The sequence below is a fragment of the Acanthochromis polyacanthus genome, chromosome 4 (assembly GCF_021347895.1).
Source record: "Acanthochromis polyacanthus isolate Apoly-LR-REF ecotype Palm Island chromosome 4, KAUST_Apoly_ChrSc, whole genome shotgun sequence".
Classification (NCBI taxonomy): Eukaryota; Metazoa; Chordata; class Actinopteri; family Pomacentridae; genus Acanthochromis; species Acanthochromis polyacanthus.
This window is the reverse complement of record NC_067116.1, coordinates 41,396,670-41,413,366: the sequence shown is the minus strand read 5'-3', so window position 1 is coordinate 41,413,366 and position 16,697 is coordinate 41,396,670. Positions and strand designations below refer to the sequence as shown.

Sequence of the window (16,697 nt, the reverse complement as noted above, 5' to 3'; positions counted from 1 at the left end):
GACCTCGACATCGGTAACTCTAGAGGGCCTTGACCTGAGAGCTGCCCCGGCTCTTTCCCGACAGTCCTGGTTTCCCTCTGAGCTCTGGACGTTGTTCAAGCTGGAGGCGATCGGTCCAATGCGAAGGCTGCTGGAGGGGCCGTTAATATTTATCTGTTGTGTGACAGAAATGCAGCAATAAACGCAAAAACAGCCACTTGACCTAAATAGCCGCAAGCAGAAGTTTTCAGTAACAAACACATCTGTCAGACGCACTGCCGCGATCCAAAACATCTCACCTCCCACTTTACGATTATTTCATTTTAAAGTCCGCAAGAATAAGCTGTGCAGCACAAACTGACCGCCTGCACTTACACACACATCATGTTCATATAATTTTTGAGATCTGACCATAAAGATTGGATTTTATGTGATCACATTATTGTACGCCCACATTTGGCCTGAGAACGGCTGTAATTCATCTCCCCGGGCTGTATTTACTTTAAAATATGTCTGGATAATCTTAACCCTCACACCCCCTATCCTCTTTATTTCCCTTCATTACTCAAACTGTGCTCTGCGGTTAGATTATAATCAGATTATAAGCAGGGAACCCCTGTTCACAAACCAAGCCTCCCCGTTTCAAGAACGAGATCTGCAAACCTTGAAGAGAAATGCGAGCGCGGCCAGGTTTCTGGGAGCTCCGGCCGTCACTTAATACGTCCTGGCATCGCCGACTGATAAAATTTCATGGCTGGTTACAGCCAGTGGGAAACTGGGACCAACAGGGACAGTTACAGGACCATAAAGACATGAGTCAACGTCCTGAATACAGAAATAAGACATGAGAAGAAGGAAGCTTTGTGATTAGTGCACCAGAGAGATTTTATTGGGGCTAATTTATGAAGCTTTTTACGTGTTAGTTTTCGTCAATCTGGAGCTCAGAGGCTCAATTAGTGATCTGAAACATTACTTATGTCTAATTAGGAAAGTGGCTCTCTCTCCTTTATATATGCACTAGTAGGGCATTAGATACACATGGCGCCTATAAAACATATTCACACCCACTGGAAATGTTTTCCCTTGTATTGCTTTTCAGCATTAAAACATGGTCAGTATAATTTGGCTTTTTTTTTTTTGGACAGGAATTTACAAAAAAAAGTTTCTTATACCACAGTGAGAAAAGATGTCTTCAAAGTAATCTTAGTTCAGTTAAACTGGGGGAAAAAACATGATTGCTTTAGTATTGACCACCTTATTGTCTTCAAACTATTTCGGTGTAGCTTTGGCCGTTTGCTTCAGCTTATTGCCGTTCTGGAAAACAAATCTTCTCCCAAATCACAGTTCTTGTGCATCCTGCAACAAGTAGATCTCCAGAATTGTCCTTCTGTTTGGCTGCATTCATGTATTTTAATCTCTACAAACTTTCTAGGGCCCACTGCTGAGAAGCATCACCACATCATGATGCTGCCACCACCATGCTTCACAGTGGGGATGGTGTGTTTGTGATGATGCTCAGTGTTTGGTGTCTTTCAAACATGGCATCTCGCTCCTTGGCTATAAGTTGTAACTTTGGTCTTATCATCAGAGCAAGGAGTGACTTCAGGGACTCCCACATGCCTTCTCGTAAACTCTAGTAGAGGTTTTGTGAACAGTGGCTTTCTCTTTGCCATTCTCCCATTCAGCTTTGATTGGTGAACAACAGGCAATAGTTTTATGTACAGTCTCTCCCATCTTAGCCACTGAAGCTCGTAACTCCTTCAGAGGAGTCATAGGGGTCTTGGTAGCCTCCCTCAGTAGTCTCTTTCTTGCATAATCACTGTTTGTTTGTTTTTAAACGGCCTGCTCTAGGCAAATTTACACATCCCACTTGATTTATCACTTATTTTACGTTGTATGTTTTCAATGAACTGGCATTACTTTGTAGAAATCTGTTTTCAGTATGTTGTGTAAGAGTTGGTTTTTTTTTGTTTTGTTTATTACAGTTTTTCCCCCAATAAAGCAAAATTATATTGACCATGATTCAATGTTTCAAGAAGCAATTAAAGGATAAAACTTCCAAGAGGGGTGAGTACATTATATGGGCACTGTATCTTTAAGTATGGGCGTGTGAGAATTTGTGTAATGAAGAAAGATTTTAGTGGAAAATAATTAGTTTTCAAAGCCTGCCATGGAAACTTATAATGACTTGGCCATTAAATCTGCAGTTAAACTTCAGTGTCCAGATGATGCATTGATTTCAGTTTCAAATATGTTCTCTCTAATTTCTGCAGAAATCCATTGCTTTAGGTTAACAAATTCCTTTTAAAATGAGTATTATTCAATCAATAGTTTATGGCAATAGATCAACTGTAGAAATGGTAACAGCTACATTCCATAAGCATACTGTAATTAATGAGTATTTCTATTTTAGTGTCACTAGTTTTTGAAGTAAGCAGCCCCAGTAACCAGCACATAATTAGCTGCTGCTGTTGTAAATCAAACACTAATTACATGCAGGCTGTGAGCGCAAAACTGAATGAACATGCTGCACGAACGTTCCCTTTCCTTTCGCGTGCATAAATCTGGTCCTCATTGACTGATATCTGTTTTTTCTTCCCAAAGCTTTTACTGAGACGTCTGTGTTCACTGTAGATCTGTGGGTGAATGTGCTTGTTTGTTCATGCTACAAAGCGTGCACTCATACATGTACCGGTATGGCATACATGTCCAAGTATGAATCTTAGTGTATGCGTGTGCATGCAGCAGGCTAACTGAAATGGTTCATATCACTTCACACTAGCTGTCAGGTTTGTCACACACAAGGCTGCAGCCTGTAGGTGACCCGGCACATATGTTCACCTCACGGCTACCCGGGCCACGTTGGATATAACGGAAAGCTAACTCAAAGCTGCCATACTCAACCTTTTAACAACCTGGAGATCATACAGCTGCATTAAAACTGATTTTAATAGCCTTATGAGTCCAAACATGAAAACCCTTAATGGTTAACTTTAATTGCCTAAATGAATTTAAGCCTCAAATTCTCCTCGTCTTGTTTGAATTGAGACATACAAGATATTTGGGCCTGTGGTTTACCAGATACTGCATGTTGCAGTGAGAATGACTGATTTCAGTTTTATGTGCTGCGTGCTATCGTTTTATTCTTGTTCAAAATGCTTGCTAAGTAATACTGGTGGTCTGTTTAATGTAAACTCAGCCTCATTTGCTGTCACATATGCTTCTTAGCGCTTCCCTTCTGTACACTCAGACAGTTACTATTCATTTTGCCAGTGCCTCAGCAGTAGTTCATTCAGAGTTCAAAAACCGTTTTCGTCTTCTTTCACAGTTTTCATTGTAATATTAAATTATGTAATTATAGTTTATGCTATTTACTTTCTCTAGGGCTGCACAGTGGATAGGTGGTTATCACTGTCGCCGCCTTGCAGCTGGAGGATCCAAAATACGCCTCCTGGCCTGGGCCTGGGATCTTTCTGCATTCTAAATTATCTGTAGGTATGAATTTGAGTGTGCTTGTTTGTCTCCAAGCGTAGCCCTGTGATAGACTGGCCCCCTGTCCAGGGTGTCCCCGGCTCCACCCTAATGCTACGTGTCCACTATATGCGTTTTTCTTGCCTGTAAACGCTCCACATTTGAAAATCGTCCGCTTGGTGGCCATGTACTTGAGGCCTGTAGCCGGTGTTTAACTCCTGCCAACCTTCTTCTCCAATTATCCTGCCCCTGATTGGACAAACGCATCAACTCAGGAACTGTCTGCTCCTGGATTTCAAGCTGGGAAACATGGTGGCTCATCCGTGAACTTTCTCTTTTATTACAAAAACAGTTCAGCAAAAAGTATTTCTGAAAGCATTTGAGTCGAGAAATTACCTTCGCAGTAGCTGAATCTGTCTTCGTTTTAGCTCACCGACGACTAGTTTATGCATCGGACCTCCGTACGCGGCATCGAATTTGCAGAAAGAAGTAGTCCAGTCTACTTTATGCACATAAGCTGCGGCCCATTCCAGAAAGACGCAACGGATCGCAGCTCAAAATGCACCGCAACCGGACCAGCATGCAGTGCGATGCGGTGCATTTCACATAGACAATGAATGGGATGTGGGAAATTACCGGATCTTGTGGACATGTACCTTAAGTCAGCTTGAATATACTCCAGCCCTTCCATGACCCTGATGAGGATTAAGTGGTACATAGATAATGGATGGATGGATTTCCTCACATTTGAACTGAGCACAGACACAACATTAAAACTACTATCAGGTGAAGGGAGAAACACTGATCATCTCATTACGAAGCAATGTTCTGTTGGAAAACCTTAGATCCAGGCGTTTGTCTAGATGTTATTCTGAAGTGCATCCTCCTAGAATGTAAAAACTGTACGTAACTGGCTCGACAAACAAGACCAAGAGCCCGTAACACTGAACTGCCCTCCAAACTTCCCAGATCCTGATCTGAAGTAGCATCTACAAGCTTAATACCTGGAGGCAACACCTGGCAACCCACAGGACCCATAATATTCCACTGCCAACATCTCAGTGCCAAACACCACAGGATTGTTTTAATGGAATGAAGCACAACTACCCAACACGAGGCAGCTGGTTTTAATGCTGTGGCCGATTGGTGCGTATGTAAATATAATTTGAGGTTCGTTGGCTTTCACATGACTTTCTCTGTTTCGCCGTCTGTAACAGGAGAAGGACGCTATCACCAGGATTTATTTCCTCATATACATGCACCAGTTATTTAAGTGTTATTCCACAAATTCGTTCCTCAATCGCAGCCATAGCACATAACTAACGTGCAGCGTTGACTAACATCTGCACAAACAGCTGGATGGTGCAACAGCAGCCCTGTCCAAACACCACAAATAGTGCAGGGAGCAACAATGCTCAAAGGAAGGAACAAGGCATTCGGCATTAATCACACACTATGGCATATACACACACATATACGTGCACACACACACACACCCTAGAGGCAGTACCACCCATTTTCAGATGCATAAACACAGACACACAGTCATACAGTAAACAGACACACAGGTACCCACCCACCACCTGTTTTCATGGACAAACACATTTACATGTGCTCACACACACATACACACACACTTCCCTGAGGACACACTACACCATTCAGGAAACATTAGCAGCATTAGCCAGGAATGCTAATTGAAACAAACAGCTCATGGTTTCTTCATTTCTGAGGTGGGAGCTGGCTGTTATTGAGACTTCTGTGGGTGTGTGTGTGCACATGTGAGTGTGTGAGCGTCCAATTGCATAGACATACACTTTTTTTTCCACATGAAAGAGATCTGGGAACCATTGTACACCATTATTGTCCTGCTTTTTCTCCAGTTTTGCTTTCAAACACAAAAGAGAGCAAATTTGTTCACCATAAACACACATTAGCACTGACAGAATCTCTGTGACAGACCGAAGCAAAGCCGATCTCTCTTCCTCTTCACAATTATAGAAAAACACATGCTCTCAGCTCCACTTGCAAAGTACTGCCATGATGCATCTTCATTGTTTATCCAGCAGGTCAAAGGCCAGCGGATGTGGCAGAGGAAGTAAATGGAACCCGTATCTGATCCTGCATGCCGTGTGAAGGTCTTACCTGCACCGAAAGCAAAAAAGTAGGTCTGGTTGGGGTTCCTCTGCAGCAGGGCAGACACCCGTCGGGCCATTCGCTCGTTGCGTTTGTAGATGAGCTCCTGGCGGAAGTAGCTGTCAATCTGCTGGGCCGTCATGCGGTCGTGGGCTGGCAGGGAGCTGTTGATGAAGTGAGGCAGCTGAGAGGAAGAAAGAGGGCGTGAGAAAATGAGAGCTTAAAAGCTCTTACGTTGGAAATCCCATGGCAGAATTAAGAGTTGATGAATCATTTAAATTGTACATCAAACGGTAATAGAAAGAAAGGGTGTTAGAGAAAATTTGAGATGGAAAGAAAGGAGCTGGTTGAACGGGGGCGTTGGTGCCCATTTGAGTGTGACACCTGGCAGCCACAAGTGTTTCTGAAGTGACGGCTTGACAGAAAATGACCAACGCTGCTGTACGGGTTGGTTTTTAAATGAGAAAGCATCAATATAAGAAGGAGAAAAAGGGCGGAGAGACGTGTCAACACCGTATGTGTGTACTGGCTTTACATTTGTAGGGTGCTTTCACACCTGTTAGTCCGTTAGAGTGGTTCGTTTGGACCCAAAAGTTGTTACAATGTTGCTAATTTCAACTGGTTCAGTTCGCATTCACACCAGTGTTTTCGCAGTTGAACCAATTACGATGAATGTTATATCTCCCCCTTGTCGTTTGGTGGCGCTGTTCACAAAAATAATGACGTAGGTGAACGCTGATTGGCGCAGCATGTGAAGAGGGAAAAATCCCAGAAGAAAACAGGCTGTGTTTATTCCATGGATCGAGGTTTATTCGTAAACAATGAACTATGCTCTCCTGTTCGTTCTTGGTACCATATATTCGTATCATTGCTTTATGCAGCAAGCACAAATACTGCTGTTGTTCCAGTATGAAGCTCGCATTCGGTACGAGAACATTACACAGTCGTTTTTGGCACGGAGAAGATGTATTGCAAGACGTTATCATTATCCCAAAATTCCCCCTGCCTGCAGGTTGCTACGGAAGCTCCCGTAGACCAAAACGTCTGCTGCGCCATCAAGCCGGTCCGAATGGAGACAGGTTTGTGTTCTCACCAGGAGCGAACCGAACTGGAGTTCACATAGAAGCGGACCGAGACCACCTCTCGAAGGTGGTCTCGGTCCGGTTCTTTAGTCCGAACCAAAAACATCTGGTCTGCTTTCACACCAGCCCAAACGAACTGTACTTGCTGGTGTTGCGGACTCCAGTCCGCTTTAAGCGGACCAAAAGGCGTATGTGTGAAAGCACCCGTAGACAAAGAAGACTGTTTATAAGTGTGTGTGCCGTACTGAGTGGACTGCACCAGTGCAGTACATCAATGAGTGCGTTTAATTGCTGTGTGATTTATTACGAGGCAGACAGGACCATGCTGGCTCTGTTCCACTTTTGGCTCCATCAGTGGATTCTTCAGGTTGCTAATCTGCTAAGATGAGCAGCGGTTCAGTAGCAGCAACACACAGACACACCTAAACCTACATAATGTCTCTCTTTCTCCGTCTTCAGCCCTTCTTTATCGCCCATCCTGAGTTATTTTTAGCTCTTTCACTTGATATATGTGCAATAGCATCTAAAATGCATGAGTGCATCCCGTCGCTCGGCTCCATCTATTGATGCCGTTTGCTGCCGGTAATAAAGACGTCTTTCCTTAGCTGAGCCCTGTTTGTGCTGTTGTGGTTGAAATTCTTTTCCATGTGCTGTAATGGATTTTTTTTTCTTGAATAATGGCAGTGTCAGTAAGTATATGATGTTGGCCCCGATGTCTGCAGACCCACTGTGCAGATTACCACAGAATTTGAGTTCCATGCTAATCTTGTTACTGCGTGCCTTGGTTTGTTTTTGCAGAGTCCATGTTGTGCTTTTTGGGTTTTCCGTTTCCTTCGGTGTGTTATAGCTTCTCAATGCATGTAAGAGGTCAAAGCCTCAAATCCGAAGGGAGTGTGGGTGTTCTTCCGTTACGTATTTGCGTAATCGTGCGGCACATCTGCATAACGCCTCCTCTGCAGCTAGTTTAGCTCACAGAATGAGCAGCTGCCTCACAGTCTGCCATTATGTCCTCACTATAGCTGCTTATTTTAGAGCTACATCTCTCTGCGTAGACTCAAAAATGTACGATTATAATATGTATCCAATGTTACCTCGCTTTTATCCGACCAGTTGACAAATCGGAGCAGACTAAGCTTTTTTTTTAAAAGACAGGAGCTAAAATGCCATATTTAAGATGAAGATGCTGCAGCAATGTACAGCAGGTGAAAAAGAATGATTATTTCTGAACATTAAAGGACATTAACATATTCTAGTAGACCCTAAAAAACTATATTATTAACATGGAAATGTGCATAGCATGAGGTATTTTGGAACCTCATGAGTAAAATCTGTTAAATGGTGCACTATTTTATTTCATGGGACAGAGACTGGGTAAATAGTGGTCAGAAAATCAGCAAGTGAAGAGGAAATAGTTATTAAATGCTTAAAATGGTATGTTACTTTGGTACATTTGGCAGCAGGAGTGACAGAAAACATGGTTAATATTGTGACATGAAATGGTGAAAATAACCGCAAATATGTGTACAATAAAGGTACAGATTTTTCACGTGGATGCTGCAAAGAATTTTGATTTCTTTTTACAATTGAGATGCAAATTGATACGTTTAAGTTTAAAATTAAAGTTCAAGAACTGCTCCTTGATGACTTATCAGTATGTTCCTGATTTGTTCCCCACCGATCCTTTGGTACTACATTCTAGAACATTATTTCAAACCTTCCTTTAAGTCCTTCCTCCTCCTGCATAACCTGGAGAACACGTGAAGCCACTCTGCCTTCAGTCTTTCTTCCCAAGTCGTAAAGAATGAAAAGATGACGGGACGACAATAGAAAAGCTTCCGTGCACGTATGCAGACATGTTTAATCTGGGCTTGTATTAGCGTGTGACAAGTAAACACAGGCTTGGATACAGAACAACTGCTGTCTACAAGTGAGCTACAAGTTGACACAACAGTAGAACAGCTGCAAATGGTGTGTAAATAAATATGTGTGCGTCAGAGTCTGAATACATGGAGGGATTTATTGTTCCACGTGTGAACAAGGTTCTCTTCAGCATCCGTCCAAAGTCTGCCTCATTTAGTCCCTGAGCTCCTCTTCTTAATCTGTTTCACATAATGACTGAATGGTTCTGATACACAGTTACATCACACGTGTGTTTATTTTATTTGTGACGTGTGTTGCATGTATTCACGATAAATTAATATGGAGTTCTTCAGTGCCAGTGCTTAGAAATTTTACATTTTCCGTCGCTAAACTTGTGGTTTAGATCTCTCTGCGTTTCAGCTGCATGACAACCTGGTCGTATTTTGCTTGAATATGTCATCTAGAGTAATATTCACATGTAAGAAAACAAATTCTAGTCAAAATTATTCACGTTTGGCAGGTTGTTAGCTTCAGACTCGGATCAAATCCAAATTGTTTGTTTGACAACGGTGACATTACTCACTTAAGTATCAGTAGACCACTACCCCGTATTCACTGTAAAAAAAAAGTAAAGTTTTTAATTGTCATTTTTTTTAACATTTTACTGTTATTTTATGGATTTTTTTTTTTTTTCTGTTTTGGTCAATTACAGAAAGCTAGTAAAGATCAAAGTCCTGTAGCGTCACGAGAAATTTTAAAAATCGATATTTTTATAAATGTGAAATTGTTGTTTTACAGTGGCATGACTTTAAAGTTGCAGTATTTTCTCCTGTATTTAAATCAGAAAAAAATATTAATTATAGGTATTTGCTAATATTTGAAAGAAAACTTATGTAAATTCAGGACTGAAAAATAGTTCATTTTTTTAAAAATTTTCCTTGTTAATCAAATCACAGAAAAAAAACATTAATTTAGATGAAAACTGATCAAAAATATATAATTTTACAAATAGTGATGTGTTTTTTACATGTATGACTGTAAATCTACATGTTTACTGGTAACACCTTTATTATTTTAATAATATTTGAAATTCTTTTTACAGTTTTTAATATTTTTTGTGGGGTGTTCTTGCTGCCAGATTTTCGCTGGGGGTTTTTTTCTTGCTTTTTTGCAGATTTTATTTTTTCTGTACTATTTGTACTTTCTCATGGTGAGTGAGGTTCATCTGGATCGACAGGACGCCTTGAACAATAGATAAAATGGTGCAGATCTGGATGAACATCAGGGAATAAAGTTAAACAGAAAGAGATGTGAAGAAAGACCTTGTTGTTGCTCCGATGAGTGAGGATAGTTTGAGTGTTTCATGACGAGAGGAAAAAAAAGTGTCCGGTCAGAGAGGGGTCAAGGTGGGAGTGTAGCTGTAAATGCAGATAAGGTATCACAGGAAAGGCCATTAGCTGCTCTCTATCCTGACCTGCACAGGAAATGTAAAGTGACAGCGAGATATTCGCTCCCTTCCTCACTACTGGATCTGCTCTGCTCTCACTTTCTCAGTTGCTCTGTCATGTGTCCTGCCAGCAGTTTACTTCTTTTCTTTCCTTTTCTGTTTGATTTGGCTCTTTGAAGTCCTTTTTTCCCCTCTCCTGTCCACTTACATTTTCTTCTTTCCTTTTATTTTTTCTTCTTGAACCATAAAAACACATATTGAAAAATAAAGGTCTGTACAAAACACAGACTAAAGCAATTATGTTTCACCTGCAAACAGATGACTAATATTCTTGAGTTGACACTTAAATAATGTGCACTAACTAATCTAATTTTCTGTGCTTTGTTGCTATTTATGACACTGTATACTTACATTTTTATCATTACAATGCACATTTTTACATTTTATGCTTTTTTTATTTATCGTTATACCTGTAGGCCATATTTTTCTGTTTGTGTCCATTTTATATTTTAAGACTTGAATGAGAACAACTGTAACGTAAGCAATTTTCCTTCGGGGATCTAGAAAGTATCTCTGATTCTGAATTAAATTCCTATAAAATTTACTTCACAAAACAATGCAGATAGCGGTTGTGGAGAAGTGTAGCTATCACATTCATTTTCATTGCGATGCTACATTTGCTTTAAAAGTCTGTGCAGGAAATGTGCAGATGGATTCAATGCAATCTAAAACAAGAAAAGCACTCAGAGAGCGCAGTATTTCCGACGGCTGAAATCTTGAAAAAATCTGTGGATCCAGACTATAAGCTGCATCACTGCTAAAATCTAATCAGTTGGTCCTTGTGTCATTTCTGACCTTCCCTTAAAATTCCATCCAAATCGGTTAATTCATTTTTGAGTAATGTTGCTAACAAACAGACAGACAGGCAAACCAACACCGATCGTCACATAGCTCTGCTTAGGCTCCGCCTCCTTGGCAAAGTAATGATTCCTGCCTTTATCTTGTTTCTTTTCTGTGCCTGTTTTCTTTCCCTTCTCGCTTCGTCTTTGTTGCTCTGATGGATTTGGGACCAGTCGAACGCTGCGGTGCATTAACCCGTCTTGCCCCCGTTGTTCTGGGTTGTGGTCTGGAGCCCGTCATCGGCCTCTTTCCAACATGATGAACACTGAGCTGTGGGAGCATCGGAAGGTGTCGGAGGCCTCGGGATTAAGTCCTATCTATCAAAAAACACCTGCTCTTTTACGGCCCTGCTAGTTCACTTTCACACACACACAAAAGCCGCTATAGATCACCAGGCTACAGGCTCCGGAGTTGGGCGTCTTGATTGTTGTAGCATGTGTTGGGGAATGTTAATACATGCTGTTATGACAGGAGGAGCAGGGGCAAAGTGGTATGATTTAAAGCAGGAGTCAACTACAGCCGGGATTGCAGGTGAAACTGTGGCTAACGAGCTCTTCCAGGCCTCCGGGGAGAAAGACGTGGATAGACAATGAGAGAGACAGATGGGGAAACAAGGGGTGAAAGAGAGGAGATGTGTGGCTTTTGTCAAGGCTTTAGAACAGAGCTGTCTGAGTAGGTTTCTCATATTTTGCGTAGAATCTCTGCAGCCGAGCGGTGAGTTGAGGTTGCATGGCGTGTTGGGTTTAATGGGACTTAAGGATCAGTGAGGGCGGTTGACACGGCATAATTGATTTACGAGGAGGGCTTTTGAGCAAATCTGCATTTAAGGGCAGAGACGCTGCAGCGTGTAGCGTCAGAACGGCCTTTCGGCTGATGGAGAGCCCATCACCGGAGGAGCAGAGGCGATGTTAGGAAACCCGAAGCTGGAGGAGGTGAGATGGTGTATTTACGGCCGAGTCCAGAGCTATTAAAGTGTCAGACTATCGAGTAACTTGAGGTTGAGAAGGATTAATACGGCAACGTGCAGATTTGTGGAATTGATGTGCAAGCCTAAAAGTTTGAGGTGACGATAGCGTAATGGCAGAGAAGTGGGTACGAGAGATTTGCCAACTCAAATCGAGGGTCTGAGAGATTTTGGGTTCTTGAGCACTGTTACAGATGTTTTTGGACTGTAGCTGCAAGTAGCTTGTGTTTTATGTGAATATTTGACTCTATCAGAACCTAGACCATTCTCTAGTCCAACAAAACAAGATTACCATAGGATTTTAAACCTTGGCAGAATAAAGAAAGCCTCTAAAACGGCTGCTACTTAGTGGTAGCTTAAAATTCTGCACTTGGATGGCTCTGTAAAGGGAAAATTGCAAAGCGGAAAATATAATTTCATACCTTTAGTGCAGACAGTTTTGTCTTTGATGGCAATTGTCTGAATCTAGGTGATCACTGAATCATAAAATCCTGGCCTGAAGACATTGCAGACGACCGTTTGGATCCCAGTTGATCACAGTTTGTCTTTTCTACTTGCAGGATATTTTAGTTCATTGGGAAAGAATTACTGGGAGATGTGCTCACTGTTTCACCTTCAGTTCTACAGTTTCATTTAGCAGATGCTTATATTCAAAGCAACGTACATCTGAGAGTAGATACAGCACAGCCAAGGACCTAGTCAGGAGAAAACAACCTGGGGAAGTACATAAAATAAGATCAGGGTTGGGGTTTTTTGCCTTTTGCAGTCTGTCAAGTGCGAAGGTGTTCAGTCCATCCAAAATTCCCATCAAAAATCTATGTGTGTAAATATGGATTTCTGACTGAAATTAAACCATTTACTATCACTTGGTATTGAAGACTGAATAGTATTAGTAAGAAGCAGGTGAAAGTGTAAATCTGCAGTGGTAGTAAAGAGTGCAAATGATGACGTCGCCTCCGTAGGTGTGATTCATTTGATAAAGTATTCCTGTAAAAGGAGAAAGAAAAGGCTAATGTTTTATTTTGTTCTAGTGAAGTAGAACCTCAATCTGTTGCTTTGCGACGTATCATATGAGACGTTGGGAACTAAGAAAGCAAAAAAAAAAATCTGCCAGATTAATAGTTTTGTAGTGACATTGTAAGGCTTCACTGTTACAATAGTTAATGGCTATAACAATGATATACGTGGGACGAAACAAACGATAATTAATTTCTGACAGCAAAAAAGACATTTCAAGAATAAGCAGTCTTCCTCTGTGTTAGTAGACTTAAGCCAGGCTATGATCTTAATTGTAGCTGATTTTTAACCTGAATTTAAATGAGCAGGGATGTCAAAGTCATTTTAGTTCAATGTCCACATACAGAACAATTCAATCACCAGCAAAATCACAGCACAAAAACCTATAAATAACCACAGCTCTGATTTTTTCCCCTTTATTTCAGTGCATGAAAGTGCATTCTGAAAATATTCACCTTTATTTCAACTATATTATGCCTCATTTTATCGCTTACACATTAAAACTTACAGACCGTAGTGTGTTTAAAAAGGAACACAACATTCACTCACAGGTATCTAGAACTGAACGATATAGTATTTTACTTGTCAATATCTAGAGTTTTTTTTTTTTAATTTACAGTTTCACAAATGTACAGTTTGCAGTCTTCTCTGTAAGTTTTACACTAAAGTCATCCCACGGGCCGGACTGGACTGTCTGGTTGGCCGGCTTTGGCCTGCAGGCCGCATAGAATAGAAAAGAATAGAATAGAATATCTTTATTGTCATCATACAGACGAAAATATGCATAGCTGCCATTATATATGTTTGACACTGCAGCCTTAATGAAATGTAAACAGGTGAGTTATTTAAAAACTCAGCCCTGTGCAGTTGTCATGACCGAGGAAATTAGCTTTAGAGACCAAAACCATAGGTCAAGTCTGTGGGGATTGACTCACTTTTGGAGCTGAAGGAGCTGCAGGTTTTGAAACTTGCACTGTCTGAACTTTCAGTCCTGCAGTTTGCGAGAAGCGTGTTTATGTATATTTTCTGCAGAATATTTTTATCCCACGAAAAAAGCTGCACATAACTGATGATGTATAGGGTGTTGATTGCTCTTTTGTTCCCGACTGCCGGCGTTTCGAGCTGAGCTGTTATCAGGATCACACCGAGCAGCGTGATCTCAGCGTGAAAGGAATTTAATACGTGACATCTTTTGGCTGCAACTTCACTAACTGTGACGAAACGTACTGTTGAGAGCATAAATGCAGCCATCCCTCTCCAGCACGCTGTTGTTGTAAGTGGGACAACGTGGGAGATAATATCGCAATTTTGTATGTTTTGGCAAAGTGCAGTAGTGGCAGCAGATTGTTTGCGTTGTGCTCGTTTTGTGTTTTGTGCATTGTCCTTTTGGAAACTAGGTGTTTAAATCGACTCCGGTGTAACTCTGTTTAGCTGAAAGAAAAGCGAATAGGGAGCGATTATGTTTTGATTTTCTGAACTAGGTTTGAGCGGATGGACCGAATATATCAAGTGTCAGCGACTGGCTGAGTCCACTGCCAGTGGTTTTTATGTGGGGGGATTTTTTGGATGATTTTGCTACAATTAACCTGTAAATCACAATTCAAAGCATGGGCCAATAGGAGCTGGCAGTTAGAGCTGAAGCGTGTGAGAAGTAAACCAACAGAGGTGATCAAATTACTGCCAATAAGTGTGTATATAGACCCAGATGTCAGTCTAACAGTTATAGAAATGTCATGTATTGGGGTCACTGGCCTAGAAAAGTAAATAAAGGCTTGATTTTTGCAACATTAGGATGTTCCATCTGTATCTCCTCATCATTGCATATTGATTCAGACAGTAAAGAGTCGTCATTAACTATGATTCAGACTCATTTTAAGACACTTAGCCTAAAACCAAAGGTCTCCCTAGGTTTATTAGTAGCTGCAATTCTGGAAAGTTAACACAGCATCTCATATGTGCAACTACAACACAACTGACGTTCCAAATCTTAACTTGTGAACTTGATTGCATCAGTTCTTGACAAATTCGTGCATCAGTGTTCATGATACTAACAATTAGTGAGACTGACCGTTCCATGTTTTGGTTTGGAGAGGATTGGCTGTTCACAGATGGATGCACTGTCAATGTGTTTGTGAGACGTAGGCTTTGTTCCAAATCGCATGCTTTTGCTTTCAGTACGTACTGCAGCTGCTTTTTAAAGTCGCATACAAGCGGGACGTACCACTTCATCATAATATTACAGCCTAAACTTCAACTTTCCCCCTTCTATATCCATCACACTCTGCATTGCAAAATGAACTGTCGTGTCTGTGCGCTCTCAGTGGCTCGAACTTATTTATACTCGCAAGACATCTTGTCTTATTTGATGTAGCCGTGCAGAGGATTATGGGTCAGAATGGCCAGAAAGGCATGCTGGCGTGTCTACTGCAAAAACCAACGATGGATGTAGTTGGATATCCTGCTATTTTTGGCATACTGTGTTTGACATACTATGGATTTGGTCATCCAAAGTCTTTTTCTGACATTCTATATAGTATAGTGATGTGGCTGTTTGAACACGAAACAGAGGAATGCAGCTGCACTAATGAAAGCAATAAAAGTAGAAAAATCAATATGTGATGGTAAATGCTGATCCTGTGGCAGATCACCACACAATGAAAAACACTGATCTGATAGCTTTTGACTCCTTCTGAGATGGTTCCACAAACATTTCAGTAATGTCCAGTTGTTAGATAGACGGTGGCCGCTTGGAAAATTAAAAATTATCACCTAAGAATGCTTGAACCATCTTTTATTTCTTAATGTTACGTTTGTTTCTCATTTCATTTCATTTCATTTCATTTATTTATCAGGACAGTGTACAATGGCATTAAGCTCAAGAGCAAAGATGTTTATTCCAGACTGTAGCTTTTCAAGCTAATTAGGAACAGCAATCATGTTCCTGAGTCAGTCTGACCTCGGAACATGTCGGAAACCAAAAAATCCTGATAAACATAGCTTATATCTCTTTATTGACGCTGTTACTAACATTTCAGTCAATATTTAGTGCAGTGGTGTTCTTTACCTCTCACAGACACATTTTCTGTTCAGGTTGGGTTTGCAAATTTTTGAAATGAACCATTTTCATTTTAAATAGAAGTTTCATACCAAAAAAATACTTTTAACTGTTATTTTTTTTTTATATATTTTTTTTTTACTTTAAAGTGGGTCAACATGATCCGCAACATAACAGGATGGTTAAAGTTACGCAGAGAGGAAGGAGACCAACCTGTGAGGTGTCGTGGTTGAAGATGATGGAGCTGAGGTCACCACAGTTGTAGTGCGTAATGAGGTCCTCGGTGGTGTAGGAGCCCTGCAGGCTGCCCGCTCGGACGCCCTCGTGCTGCAGCAGCGTCTGGTTCAAAGCAAACAACACCTGCAGGGAGAGAGACGGAAAGACAGGAAGGCTGCCGTTACTTTCTGCATCAACAAAACTCCGATTTCTGTGCTTTGCGCTTGAGAGGAATTCACCACAAAGGCGGATAAATTGTGCAAGCGGGCCAGCGTTCCTCTTTAAAAAATGTAATGTGACCTTAATGTACAATGAAGGCCGTTATGCTCAGCGTCTGGGAAACGCAAGTTCTTTTGCAGCGTTTTCATTTCTTTTCAGGATATTTTCATACACTTTCCATACAGGCTGACTACAGGTAAAAGTAGACCACAAACTACATGGCAAGATTCCCCCGACTTTCTCCTGAAGGGAGGAGAGAACAGGGGAAGAAAAAGGAGCGCTGAAGAGAGAGAGACCCTTTAAAAATAAGCCTTTCTCTTTCAGCAGAGTCGAGGTGCCGTAAATTTACAG

General features: G+C 41.2%; 1 protein-coding gene across 1 annotated transcript in view; it reads right to left on the bottom strand.

The window, feature by feature from the left end:
- The window catches only part of trabd2b (TraB domain containing 2B), an 87,544-nt gene that overhangs the window by 27,909 nt on the left and 42,938 nt on the right, over window positions 1-16,697 (bottom strand). The window contains exons 3-4 of the mRNA XM_022211453.2: window positions 16,125-16,271; window positions 5,596-5,770 (exon numbers count right to left, since the gene is read on the bottom strand). Of these exons, the coding sequence (XP_022067145.2) occupies window positions 5,596-5,770; window positions 16,125-16,271 (322 nt within the window). The remainder of the gene's footprint in view (window positions 1-5,595; window positions 5,771-16,124; window positions 16,272-16,697) is intronic.